Consider the following 13,987-nt stretch of genomic DNA (forward strand, 5'->3'; position numbering starts at 1 on the left):
GCCAAGTGAAGAGATTATGAGAAGTTCTCTGTAAATACAGAGGGTCATAAATATAGTTGGTGAGAGCAGTGAATGACAGGGAAACTCTTTATGACCTTATCCCTCCTGTTTGCTTTCACATAAATCAGTCACAAGATGGATATAATGTAAAATATACAAATGGGCTTCCTTGACATCCTTTCTTGTAAGAAATCAATCATTTCCTCGGCCTTGTTTCATTCTCATTTTATTGAAAATGCTGGCAAATCATACAGGGAGGATTTGGCTCCACAAACCATAACTTGAGCAGGACTGTGTCTGTGGTGCTCATCATTGTACCCACAGCCTTTAGCTCCATACCTGGCACTCAGTAGATGCTCAGTAGGTACTTGTTGGATGAATCGATATTTCTGGAGGGGTCCTACGTGCCAGGCTCTGGGGAGGTAAAGGAGGCACAAGTGAAGATGGAACCACGGTTCCCACCTTCAAAGAGTTCACAGCTCCAGCGGGGGGTGAGCTGGGGCTGTGGGCAGGGAACAGGCACAGGTAGACAGCGCTCTGCAATCAGGAAGACAGGGCGTGAAAACCACAAGCAGCATGCAAAAGTGGTGTAAACATAATAAACTATTTAGATGCCACTTCACAGTTTGTGTATTACTTTACTCATCTGATTCTCTAAAAATGGAGGAAAACGGAGTTACTTCTTAAAGGACAGATTGCAAGGGTAAGGGAATTGGGTGGTATGGATGAGAGATCTGGAAAAGCTTTGAGGAGACAGGATTTGAACATGACCTCAAAGGATGGGTAGAAATTAGAGGTAACCTTCAGTGAATACATGCTGTGTGCCGGGCTTAAGCACTTTACTTGCTTTATCAGTAAATGAGGAACTCACTTACTCCTCATGACAGTCTCTGCGAAGAGCATGATTTTCGTACGAAGGAGGAAACTGGGGTACAATAAAGTTAAATAAGCTGCTCAAAGTCGCACAGCCAGGGATAGAACCACGCTCTCTGGTTCCAGCGCACCAGCTCTTAATAACAATGGCATAATGCAGTTTTCATAGGTGGCTCAAGGGTGCTACAGGTGTGGAGAGCGATCTAAGTCGGATTTCCAAGAAGCAAAACTGAACTGCTACACCGAACCGCTGGTGTAACCTTGTGTTTAGAGCATGCCCAATGTGCTTGGAAAAAAGCACATTTACAGAAGGTTGACAGGGAAGTTTAGTAGGATGAGAAAGGGAGAAAGGCAGGAGGAAATGATCAAGAGGGGATGGCGACATACACTGGGTTACATTCACACCATGATGTTACAGTAGAATATTTTATGAATGGAAATATCTTCATGCTATATGAATTATGAAAACAATAGCTACCACTTTTTAAATCTTACCATAGGCCAGGGTCTGTGTTAACCTATTCATGTGGCTTATCTCATTAGTCCTCACTGCAGCTTTCTGGGGTGGGTATTATTATTGTCTCTCATTTCGCAGATGATCAATCTGAAGCTTAGAGTAAGTGACTTCCCCTTACTCAAGGTCTCTGTTTGACTCTTCAAACTCTTAACCACCTCACTTTAATGCCTCTCTGTTAAGTGCCAAAAGATGATGGAGGAGGTATGGGTAGTGTGATATTATTTTTGTAGAAAAAAGAAAAAGAAATGAAATTTATAAACTAAACTGTAAACAGTGGTTACCTTTAGAGAGTAACATGGAGGGAGCAGGGGGATGACTCACTGTCCCTTTTCCTCTTATGTGCTTTCTTATTTTCATCCTTTCTAATAAATTAATGAACATGTGATTTAAGAGTAAACTCATGAATATCATTTTAAGTTAGTCAAAGCATCGGTTTTAGCATATATTAACAATTAAAAACAAAGGCCAGCAAGGGCCATACTTACAAATTCAGTATAGGAATTTGGTCCATTTTATATATATTAAGACCGATTGAAGGTTTATGAAAATGTGGGCAATTCTAGTGAGTAATTATTGAAAAGAGATAAAATATGGGTCAGGTTTTGTTTATGTGTTTTTTGTTTTCTTTTATTTTTTCCTTTTTTAAGTCTCTTTCATCATTATGGACATTCCACAAGCATCCATTGGCATCTGATGACTGGACCGAGCAATTATTTTGCTCTGTTAGTTTCCAAAAGACATCATCAACTTCTAATGTACTACATCAGTTACTTGTTTTTTATGTTTAGGGTTTGCCTCCCCACTTCTACCCTAACCACCAGAAGAGCAAGGGTTTCTGTTTTGTCCACTGTTACACCCTTAGCACCTAGAACAATTTCTTGCATAAAGCCAGTGTTGAATCCCTTTGTTGAATGAATTATAACATTTTTATAGATTTCATTTATTACAGCAGTTTTTGGTTCACAGCAAAATTGAGTGGAGTAAAGTTCCCATATACCTCCTGTTCCGCCTCCCTTGGATAGCATCCCCCATTATCAACATCCCCTGCCAGGGTGGTACATTCGTTAGTCGGTGAAACTATAATGACTCATCGTTATCCCCCAAAGTCTAGAGCTTACACTAGGGTTCAATCTTGGTGTTACACATCTATGGTATAATGTCATGTTATCAACCTGTCTACTCTCACACAGAGTAGTTTCATTGCCTTAAACTTACTCATCCCTCCCTTCCCCCTAATCCAGGCAACCACTGATCTTTCTACTGTTCCCATAGTTTTTCCCTTCTGGAAGGTCATGTAGTTGGAATTATGCAGTATGTAGCCTTTCAGTTTGGCTTCTTTTGCTTAGTAATATGCATTTAAGTTTCCTCCATGTTTTTCCATGGCTTGATAGCTCATTTCTTTTTAGTGCTAAGTAACACTCCATTGTCTGGGTGTACCACAGCTTACTTATCCACTGAATTATAATTTTAGATTAAAAAACGAGATAAGAAGAACTCAACTTGTAAAGGAACAAAACAGTTGTTTTGAGTGGACTTCGGGAGTTGAAGCTGGAAAGGGGTGGGGATCAAGAGCGGAATGGGATGGCTGCTTTTGGATGGAAACTAGTTTCACCCCTTTGGCTAATGTTTCCGAGCACCCTCTCTGGACAGGCAGGGTGCTGGGTGCTAGAGTGTGTGGAAAACAGGAGGCAATCCCTACTTTCTCCCCCCCCATACCCTCGGGTTGGCTACCAGTGGGGCGTGGTCATAACCGGTCTGTCTGCTCTGCAGAAGTCCAGCAGGGCCTGGGGCAGCTTACATATGGTTCTCTCTTCTCTCTGAGCAGATCGAAGAAGGGGGCAAAGCTGACTCGGTGAGCTCCAAGCTGCGGGCTGGGGACGAGGTGGTGCACATCAACGAGGTTGTGTTGAGCAGCTCCAGGAGGGAGGCCGTTTCCCTGGTGAAAGGATCCTACAAGACCCTCAGGCTGCTGGTACGCAGGTAGGCTGAGCCCCCACCCTGACCCACCTCCCTGGAAGAGCTGGGTTCACTACCTTGTTTTTTAAACCTCCCTGTGTGGATCCTTATGCCTCCCTGCCTCCACCCCATTTACCGCCCCCGCACCCGCCCTGGTTTTTTCCATGCCCATCTTGTGGCATGTGAGGAGGAAGTTGAGTAAAGACATTTCAGATACCACTTTCTTTTCAAACACTGGCTTTCCCAGCAGGTATTGGCTTGGTAGAGTTCTGCCTCACAGTACTTCCTAAATTTCTAGGTGTAATGAAAGGTGACTCTAATCCCCGAGGTGGTCAGAGCGCTATGAAGCCTTGTCTCATTGTGGAACTAGAGGAAGCAGTAACCTTGGAGCTTTAGGTGCCATTCCACTAGCCTCACCTATACCACGGCAGTCATCAAAACAAGCAAATTCCTTCTTTTGTTTGTGTTGTCTTGTTTTCCTGTTTGCAATTGTGGTGGCTCTTTTCTTGGAAAAGGTATGGGTTGTGATTGATTATAATGCCTTAAAATGAGATGTTTCCCACTCCTGGGAAGCCAGCATCTTGGTGGAGGGAAGTATTTATAAAAAGGGATGGGGTTAAAGAATTTTTTTAGCACTGTTACAAACCAAGGGCTACTACGGTGTTTTACGTACGTTAGCTCATTTAACCTCATAAGAATCTGGTGAGATAGCCATCACTAGCCCCACTTACAGGCAAGAGGTTACCTAAATTACTGAAGGCAGCAGAGCTGATAAGTGGAAGAACCAGAAGAGACTCCAAATGCCCCTGGTTCTGCTTCACCGCACCACTTGCGAGTCATTACCTTGTCCTATTAAGCCCTATGCCTGCACGTTTTGCTTATTTGGATATTTCTTCACTAATCAGGTTTTGGCTGCCTCATATGGCAACTATATGTTATGATATTTGAGAATGTTCAAGTTGGCTGGAACTCTAGGAGTCATTCATCATGCTACACTGTTTTCAGGATGTGAAAAGTTACCTAATCTTTTCATCACTCATAAGAGACCCTCTTATGGGACCATTCACTCCTACATTCATTCATTTTCCAAACTTTACTGAGTGAGCCCTTGCATAGGGGAATAGAGCAGCAACTCCCAACCACAAAAACACAGCCCTGGGTGTGGTCTCACTATGTTAGTCTTCAGTCTGGGCTGTGTTTGGTTTTTCTTCAGGACCATCTAAGTAGCCATTGCTTCTCTGGTGGCCAGGGATGTAGAGTGGCTCAAAGCACAGAGTTAGATCAGGCCCAGGTTCAAATTCCCAGGGCTGTCATCTAGCTGTGTGACCTTGGGCAACTTAGTTAACCTCATTGAAGATTCAGTTTCCACATCTTTAAGTGGAGATTAAAAAATCTACTTTATAGGGTGATTGGAAAGGTGAAATTAAATACTCTCCATACTCATGGTAATAACATGGTTGCAACAGATGCTGCTGCTCTTTACATTATTATTGGCTAAGTGTAGGCATAGGCTAATTCCTTACAGGTCATGATTTGAGTAAAGCAAAAGCAGTCATCCCAAACATGATGGCTGATTTCTCAAACGGATGCATAGGAAGACTCAGAACCATGAGGCCTGTTCCATGTGTTCAGAAGAGTGTTGAAGGTTTTGAACTCGCTTTGGCATTGAAACCCAAAGCCCAACTTTAGAACCCTGGCATTCTATCTGTTTAGGACCAATAGCGGAATCCATAGGCTTGATTTGTTTTGATGGGACTCTAGGGATAGATTAACTTCTGGAGAAGGCTGCTCTGTTTTTTGCTATGAAAAGTAGTCATGCTGGCCTCCTGTTCTGCCTTCCAGTGGATGATGCCATGAGATTTGAATTATGTATTCTAGCAGAACAGGAACCAGTCTCAGGGCTGAAATCTGGCCTTGTCATTTGCAAGCTGCATGACCTTGGGCCTCTCTAAGCCTCAATTTTTTCATTTATAAAATAGAAATAGAAATTCTTGCCACAAAAGCACATTATGTGGACTTAATGAATAGAGTAATGAGTACATAGTAGGTATGCAACATTTGATCGTTATTATTCTGGATTGGGTTAGAGGGGCATGTGGCAAAATGGAAGAGAATTGCCATATTGCCAAATATGCTGATTGCCTGGTTATCAAGAAGCCCTCCTTACCACTCCTCCCTTCCCCCTCCCCCCCCCCCCCAACCTCCTTTATTCCCTTGGTGAATTTACTATCATTAAGGGGTTGGTCACCAGCCTTACAGGTACAGAACTGGTCATGACAGTGCCCAGGAGTTCGTGAAATTTAGGAATGTTAATTTATGTTATCCAAACTCACGAGAAATCGAAGGATGCATACCACAATGTTAATGTATTAACTCATTTTGCAAAAGATGACTCTAAGTGAAACAAGTATCCCAAGTGGTCCAAGAGCCAGTACTTTATTTGACAGGAAAACTAAGAAGTCTGACCATGGTGAGGTGAGATGGTTACACGGTGATCTCTGTCAGGGTGAAGGTACAGGCTCTGGGACCCCAGCAAGTGCTGACATCTGCTCTGATGGCCAGATGGCCCAGCTTCCACTAGGGACTCATCTGCCAGGTGGCCCAGATGCTCGCGCTGGTGAGTGGGGACCCTTTCCCCTCTGGATGGCAGGGAGTCATGCTGCCTAAGCCCTGCTCTCCAGTCTCATTTCTTCCCTGTGCCTCCACACCAAATCCCCTTTCTGATTGACACATTCTTTCTTTAGATATGCTAATGTGATCGATAAGGTTACTGGAGAGTCCTTGCATTCCCTGCTTCTGGTGTGGGAAACATTTCGTCTCTCAGATGTCTTTTGAATATGTCTTATCTCATCTATTATGTGTCGATTTTTATAGTTGAACTCTCAGAGTTTAAGGAAAAGGAGGCTGTCTTTACTTCTCACACATACTTAGAGATGGAGATTATAAACATGCTTTGGTAGACATGGATGGACATTCCTCCGTGACCTTTCAGAGAACTGGGTAAATGCAAACCCCTTTGCTCTGGATCAATCTGACTTTGTCTTGAGTAGAGCTGTCATTTTCTTGAGAAGTCTTGCCTTTCTACCTAGTCACCTGTCATGTCCTGAGATTTCATTTCCTTCTATTCATTCATGATAGAGTGACTTGCGTATATCATTTATTAAATTTCCTTCTTTTCCTGAGTGATCTCTGTACATTTAAAAAAGTTTGAGGTGGCTTCCTGGAAACATAACTGGAGGCTCTGTTTTATAGAGAAATCATTTGTGTAGTGAAAATTTACATATCAGCAGCTCTAACTGTACCTGCATCTTTTTCCATTCAAGTTAGGTTTGGGTAGTTGAGGGCAACAGCTCACATCCATCATAAAAATGCCAAGAATGTTGAGCAGAGAAGTGGTGTTTATATACGTTTTGAGGGTGTCTTACCCAGTGAGCAGAAACAATCAAACGTAGAAACACCTTCTTTAAAGGCTACAGTGACAAGAGAAATGCAGTCTCGAGTGAGTTGTGAGTCAAAGACCTTACAAGATCTGCTGACCCATGAAGAAGGCAGAGTCAGTCCTCCAGGAACAGGGAGTGAAGGGGCAGTGTGCTTGCTGCAGGGGCAGAGAATGTATTGGGTGCTGGGTATATAAAGAGGGAAGGTCTACAGCTAGTGAAGGATAAATGGGAAAAAAATGATAAAGTAAGAAGGGGGCCCAAGAAAAGACCTTCCAAAAGGAAAACAAACATCTTAGCTGAAGGAAAACTGAAGAAGGAAAACCTTTGTGGAATGCAGAGCATTTAAATTAGGAAAGCAGACATGTACACAAATAAGAGTCAATACTCCAAACCATCTTTCAAATCAATAGAGACTTTATTTGACAGATATGCGTAAAATACAAGTCTTAGAGCCAAGTTAACTGTTAAAGTGGAAACAAAGGAAAAGATCTTCAGGTTTAACATTCCTGAGGGTAGCCACATGAAAGTCAGACTCATTCTTTCTGAGAGGATGCATGAGATGATGATGAAGGTTTGAGGCTGCCTGGATATGAAGTCTGATGGCATTAGGTACTAGCTCTGTGACCCTGGGCAAGTCATTTAATCTATCTGAAGGTTGTGAGGTTTAAATGAGAGATATGTATATGCAGTACATAGCATGGTGATTAAAGCATGAGCTCTCCTGGAAATATAATGCATATTTGTTAAGTAAATTACCTCTTGTGAGAAGTCTACTCTAATCTCTAGAACATAGCATGTGATTGGAGGTCCCACTTAATAAGAGGACCATTTCCTTCTGCGCATAGGAGGCAGTATTCCTGATTCAGAACAGTAAGGGAAGGGTGGGGAAAAGTGAGCCCTTTTTCAGAATGAAATCTTACTCCCAACCTTCCCAGAATTTCTGGAAATTTGAATAAGCATTTTCTCTCCCCATTCATGATTCTATGAATTGATGGTGTTGGAAGGGAATGTTTTGTTGTTGTTGTTTTTGTTGTTGTTGTTTTGACCGACTATATGTGTATATGTGAGAAGCAGGAGTCGATCACATTTTACTGAAAAAGAGGGACAAAGGAGAAAGGGGGGTTGAATTAGCAGAAAAACATAAGCATCTGCCTAGAATATGTTTGGGGCGCCTGGGTGGCTCAGTCGGTTGAGCGGCTGACTTCGGCTCGGGTCATGATCTCGCGGTCCGTGAGTTTGAGCCCCGCGTCGGGCTCTGTGCTGACAGCTCAGAGCCTGGAGCCTGTTTCAGATTCTGTGTCTCCCTCTCTCTGACCCTCCCCCATTCATGCTCTGTCTCTCTCTGTCTCAAAAATAAATAAACGTTAAAAAAAATTAAAAAAAAAAAATAGAATTTGTGAACTGCCTGGTGTAGTGGGGCCAAAGTGAGAATCTAGGTTTTGTTACTTTCGGTCCATGGCTCTGCCTAGAGGAAGAAATGACACAACTGCATCCAAAGATGTGTAGTGACTTGCCCGAGGCCAAATGCTAGCAGCCTAAGTGAGAAGCTTGGTCTCTGAGAACACAGGTCATGGGCCTCACGTCACTGCTTTGTGCACCCAGGTTCTTCATCAGCCTCTGGAAGTAAAACCATTTGTTGCTTTAGAGTTGCTTCCTCCCTCGGGGCACCTGGGTGGCTTAGTCGATTGAGCCTCTGACTTTGGCTCAGGTCATGATTTCACCGTTTGTGAGTTCGAGCCCCGCGTCAAGCTCTCTGCTGACAGCTTGGAGCCTGGAGCCTGCTTCAGATTCTGTGTCTCCCTCTCTCTCTGCCCCTCCCCTGCTCACACTCTGTCTCTCTCTCTCTCACACAAATAAACATTTAAAAAAAATAGAGTTGCTTCCTCCCTCTAACAAAAATGGGGATGGAATTAAGTTCACCACAGCCCTCAGGCCCACACTCCCCCCGTCCCCCAAACCCATCCCACATATCTGAGGGTTAGCAGAATAGTTCTTTTTATAAACGGGTGAGATGACATTATTGGAATGGAATGGGATGGGTGGCTCACACACTTGCTACCTCTGTGTCAGATTTCTGTGACACAGAATTCTTTTTCGTGTCTAGATTGAGTTGTGAGATATAGCTCATTTAGGATTTGCAAGTCAGTGATCTCAAAAGAAGTATCTGGTAATGAACAGAATGCATTTTAAGGCCTTTTTGTTTTATTATTATCATTATTATTATTTATTTCAGAGAGAGAATGCACGCAAGAGGGGGGAGAGGGGCAGAGGGAAAGTGAAAGAAGAGAGAGAGAGAGAATCTTAAGCAGGCTCCATGCTCAGTGTGGAGCCCAATGTGGGGCTCAATCCCATGACCCTAGGATCTGGGACTGTGACCTGAGCCAAAATCAAGTGTTGGGCACTCAACCAACTGAGCCATCCGGATGCTCCAAGAGTCTTAAAGGATACAAAAAAAATGAGCTCTATTAACTATTAATTAAAAAAAAAAGAAAAGGATTTTGCAAACAAGTTCCTTTTTCAACTCATGGTTATTATTTACAAAAGAAAATAATTTCTTGGGATATGATCACTCTCCATTCCCTTCTTCCTTCACACTATTTTGCTATCTCCCCTCCCCTCCCTACTACCTGCCTGAGTCTGTTCCCTTAAAAAGCGTCTATATTCTTAAAGCAACTTACTCTGATTAACCATCTGATGTCTCTTTTTAACTCTTTAAAGGTAGTTTAAGGAAAGAATTTATTAAGAGCTTTAAAAAGTACAGAAGTCCCTATTTTCAAAGCAACAAAGTTTGAAGGATGGGTTGAACTTTTCTAGAACGTAAAAATCCTCTGTTTTGTCCTTATAAATTGACAATCTCTCAACCAGAGTATGCCAGCATACTCTCAGGTGCATGCCAAAGGGGAGTCCCTATCACTTGGATTCCAATCTCCCATGGTATCATGGGCACAAATCAATCTCTCTGAGATTAAGTTGCTTCTTAAAATGGAGAACAATAATAATGTCTTCCCTACTCAGTTGCTAGAAGGGTAAAATAAGACAGTATATTTGAAAATGCTTCACTGTAATAAAATGTCCAATCATTATTCCATGATTTTGTACAGTATATATTATACAGTTCCAGCTCATGAAAATTTACCTGACTGCATTCTGTTTTGATCTATTTTTTTTAATGTTTAATTATTTTTGAGGTGGCGGGGGAGAGGGCAAACGCGGGGGAGGAGGCGGAGAAAGAGAGGGAGACAGAGGATCTGAAGTGGGCTCCACGCTGACAGCAGTGACCCTGACATGGGGTTCGAATTCACAAACCGGAGATCATGACCTGAGTTGAAGTCAGACACTCAACCAACTGAGCCATCCAGGCGCCCCGATTTTTCTATTTAATGCACTGATTTGATTTATTCGTGCAAATGAGAATCTATGAATTTTAAAGATTCTGATTATAACTGTTTTGCTAGAAGGAAATTTAATTTTAAAGGACAGTGTCAACAAGGCGCAAGTTCAGAATGGGATTTTTTTTTTTTTAAAGACCATCTTTCCTGAAGAACTTATGTAAAAAGAGTTCTGATTCTAAAACAAGTCGGCAGTTGTGGCTCACTGGCGGGAGGCTGAACTACAGGAAAGGACCCTCAGGCTGCAGACTGGGCTTTCTAGGAAGTGACTTTCATCTGCCCGTGCATCTTTGTTCCACCGAATTAAATGCTTAGGTTATATAAGCACACGTGGCACAGGCTGAACAATTTGAAAATGTAATGTTCTCTAGGCGGCACAGCATGTGGCCTTTGGGAAAATTAGGATGTCAAAAGATAACTCACAAGTGGGCAGGCAGGAGGAGTTGAGGACAATTAGAAAAGGAACAATGATCTTTTTAGAGACCGTTGCAAAACTGTTCTTGGAGCTCCAGGTGCTTGCCTCTGTGCACAACACAGGTGCCTTCCTCCACCTTACCTGGACACAGAAGCCAGATGAGAAAGATGTGTGTGCAAGTCCCAAGATTTGCCTCTCAAGACGTGAAAAAGGGCTCCATGCTGTGCTCTGCGGCTGAGTCCTCTGTGGAAGTGTAAGAAGGGGGTGTGTTACACCCACGCCCTCTCAGGAGACCATGCAGCTATAGTGGCGGCCAGGATGGCAGGCGGTATCACTCTTGTGCCGTCTGTCTTGGAAGCTTTCCATGTCTTCCATATGATACCTCCCACCCCCACCTCCCCCGCCAGCACTTGTGATGCCCCTATTGTCGCCGCCCCACGCCCATCCCACGCCCAATGACCCTCACCATTACTTCACTTGTCCTTCTGGCTCTTTCACCCTTTTCAGTTCTTAATTTGAGCAAAGGGCTGGCACATAGCTGGATGTGAATACAAACCCCCAAGCTGCAGTATAGTCCGCATCCCATCTCGGGACCCAGGGTTAGACTTCCCCAGAGGGGAAACCAGTATAACTGAGAACTGTGGTAACTTACCCTTGAAACATTTTTTCCACTTGAGCAAGTGGTGGAGAGGAGGGGAAGGAGGCAGCTGCAGTGGCCTTCGACCCCCAGAAACTTTTCCAAGAGGCCTGGCATCATGGGAATTTGCTCAGTATGCTTTGAGGAGGTATTTCAATCCTGCTGGGACCATACTCAGAGCAGTTTTTGGCTCCCCTGGAGTCCTAGGTTTGAATGTCACTGTCTAGAAGTATAGTATTTGATTTCCTAACCAGTTGTTCCTTCCCATGGAAAATTCATGTAACACATTATTAGGTTTCCTAAGAGTGCACAATAAGACTCCCTTACTGTAATGAGAAAAGGGACATTTTTTTTTTCCTGTAGCCCATAATGATAACCACTATTTTTATTCAGTGGATTACATATGCTCACTGGCTATGCGCTGAACGTTAGCCGCATGCAAAGGAATGCCGTACCGCTTCCCAACGAAGGAGGTTTGATGATGAAAGACCCGGTTTCATTCCTGGGATAACATGGCTTGACTTTGAACAAATGTATTCCAAGCGGGAGTCATCACTCCATGCCCAACTATTAAAGAATGGCACTCAAATATCCATCTGAGCCTTTATGAAGGATATGAAGTCTGAGTTCTGAGATCACTCAGAAGTTATGGTGGCATCCTTTCCCCCGGTTCCAAATGTGGGTTTATCAGCTAGAACAGATAGGTCTGGGTGATTCCCATTTAGAATATGAACCAAATGTTTGTAAATCTGCACCCCTGATCCAAAATGGCTTAAAGCTGCTCCTTGTCAAACTTGGCTACATGTTGGGATTTATATAGGAAGTTAATAAAAAACAAACCAATGCCCGGGTCCCACCCCTAGAGTTCTAATTGAATTGGTATAGGGTGTAACCTAGCATCAAGCATTTTTTTTTTTTTTAACGTTTATTTATTTTTGAGACAGAGAGAGACAGAGCATGAACGGGGGAGGGGCAGAGAGAGAGGGAGACACAGAATTGGAAGCAGGCTCCAGGCTCTGAGCCATCAGCCCAGAGCCCGACGCGGGGCTCGAACTCACGGACTGTGAGATCGTGACCTGAGCTGAAGTCGGAGGCTTAACCGACTGAGCCACCCAGGCGCCCCGCATCGAGCATTTTTAAAGCTGCCTGGGTGATTCCGTTGTGCAAAGTTTGAGAACCACCAGTTTAAGCTGTAAGTCAAAGTGATAAAGGGAAACAACAAGGAGGCAGGAACTGAGAGGTAGAAGAAAGACCCACAGAGTGGAAGGGGACATTAGGATAGTAGCAGGAGGAGAATCAGGAAGCAGACCAGGGGAGGCAAGAGTGGACCAGAGCCTTGTTCACACAGGGAACTGAAGAGCAAACACAAAGACCCCTGCTTCAGAGATTTCAGGACTGTCTAAGGTCTAGAGAGGTCTGCCGGGGAAGGGCCACCCCACCAGTGGCTCCTGTTCTTTCATTTCTGTGAGACCTGTTTCTCATTGCTGCTATATGGAGGTGGAATTTTCTTTAAAAGCTCATTAAGGGATGTTGCTACTGATAAGTGGGCGTGGGGGCAGGGGAGGGGTTGTCCCTGGGCAGCACTTGTTCTGCCATCCGCCCCGGCCCCCGCCCGTGAATGTCTGTGGCCTGAGCTGTTACCACATGCCATTGAGTCGGGAGCTCATTTTTGCCAGCAGGTGTGGGGGCCATCCAGCTGTTCTGAATGGGTAAAACCATACCCATTATGCCACAGTTGCCATGTTCAGTCTACATGTCGTTTCTGGATGGTGCCCCCAGGAGACAAACCACGAAAGAAAGATGGCTTGCTCAGTGCCATTGAACTTACTCCATCTAATGGGACATGCTCCATGAAGACAATGTCAAGAGGTAGTAAAGTTGAATGAGCATGTGAGCATCTATCTGTCTTCATGGGATATTCACTTATTTTGTCAGTCCCTGTTTTTTTGTTTTTTTTTTTTTTTAAACCACACTTTGTATAGCCTTAGCACAAATCCCACACTTCTTGGGAGTGATGGGTAGAGAAATGGTTTCCAGAAAGAATTGTCAAATGCCACCCATTGTTAAATACACTACATGTGTCCTCAAAGGGAAATCCAAGCTTGGAAGGTCCTGGCAGTTTTGTCCTGTTCTGGGTAATTCCACTGTTTTACTGTCCACTTTCCTTCCAGATGATATATTTTTATGTCTTATTTAATTATCATGGCTCTAAGATCACAGGTGTCCTACTAAAGTCCCGGGAAGAGGCTTAAAATACAGGTTTTGAAGCACTAAGAGCCCTATGCAGACTCTTAGCCTTCAAAAGGCAGAGAAACCCCTGGGTCTGGCTGAGTTGAGATGACCCCTCGGGATCCAAAGTGGGCTCTGCACTGACAGGCTGACAGCAGCAAGCCTAAGGCAGGGCTTGAACCCACGAACCCGGAGATCATGACCTGAGCCAAAGTCAGACGCTCCACGGATGGAGCCACCCAGGTGCCCCTTTGACCATTGCTATTTCAGGTGGTGACCCCAGATAGGTATTTGTTACCACCTCCTCATGGTTCTGTTGCCTCCGGAGTCCTCGCATGTGGCAGTCTTGAAGAGACTTTTTAGTCCTTAGTAAAATAACCGCTCTAAGGTCAGCCTCTTTGCACCTTTGCCTCTGTTACTAAAACGTTTGTTCAACTGCCTCATGGTTTAGAGGTTCACTCTCTGCTTACTAGCTGCAGGACTGCTGTTGTAGCAGAGTCAACCCTTGAACAACACGGGTTTGAACTGCTC

At 43.9% G+C, this 13,987-nt stretch overlaps 1 protein-coding gene across 3 annotated transcripts in view; it reads left to right on the plus strand.

Annotated features, from left to right (window-relative positions):
* The window catches only part of SHROOM3 (shroom family member 3), a 320,630-nt gene that overhangs the window by 108,301 nt on the left and 198,342 nt on the right, over nucleotides 1-13,987 (plus strand). For all 3 annotated transcript variants that reach the window (XM_078446004.2, XM_078446003.2, XM_078446005.2), the window contains exon 2: nucleotides 3,216-3,370. In XM_078446004.2, the coding sequence (XP_078302130.2) occupies nucleotides 3,216-3,370 (155 nt within the window). The remainder of the gene's footprint in view (nucleotides 1-3,215; nucleotides 3,371-13,987) is intronic.

Source organism: Panthera onca, chromosome B1 (genome assembly GCF_046562875.1).
Source record: "Panthera onca isolate mPanOnc1 chromosome B1, mPanOnc1 haplotype 2, whole genome shotgun sequence".
Lineage (NCBI taxonomy): Eukaryota > Metazoa > Chordata > Mammalia > Carnivora > Felidae > Panthera > Panthera onca.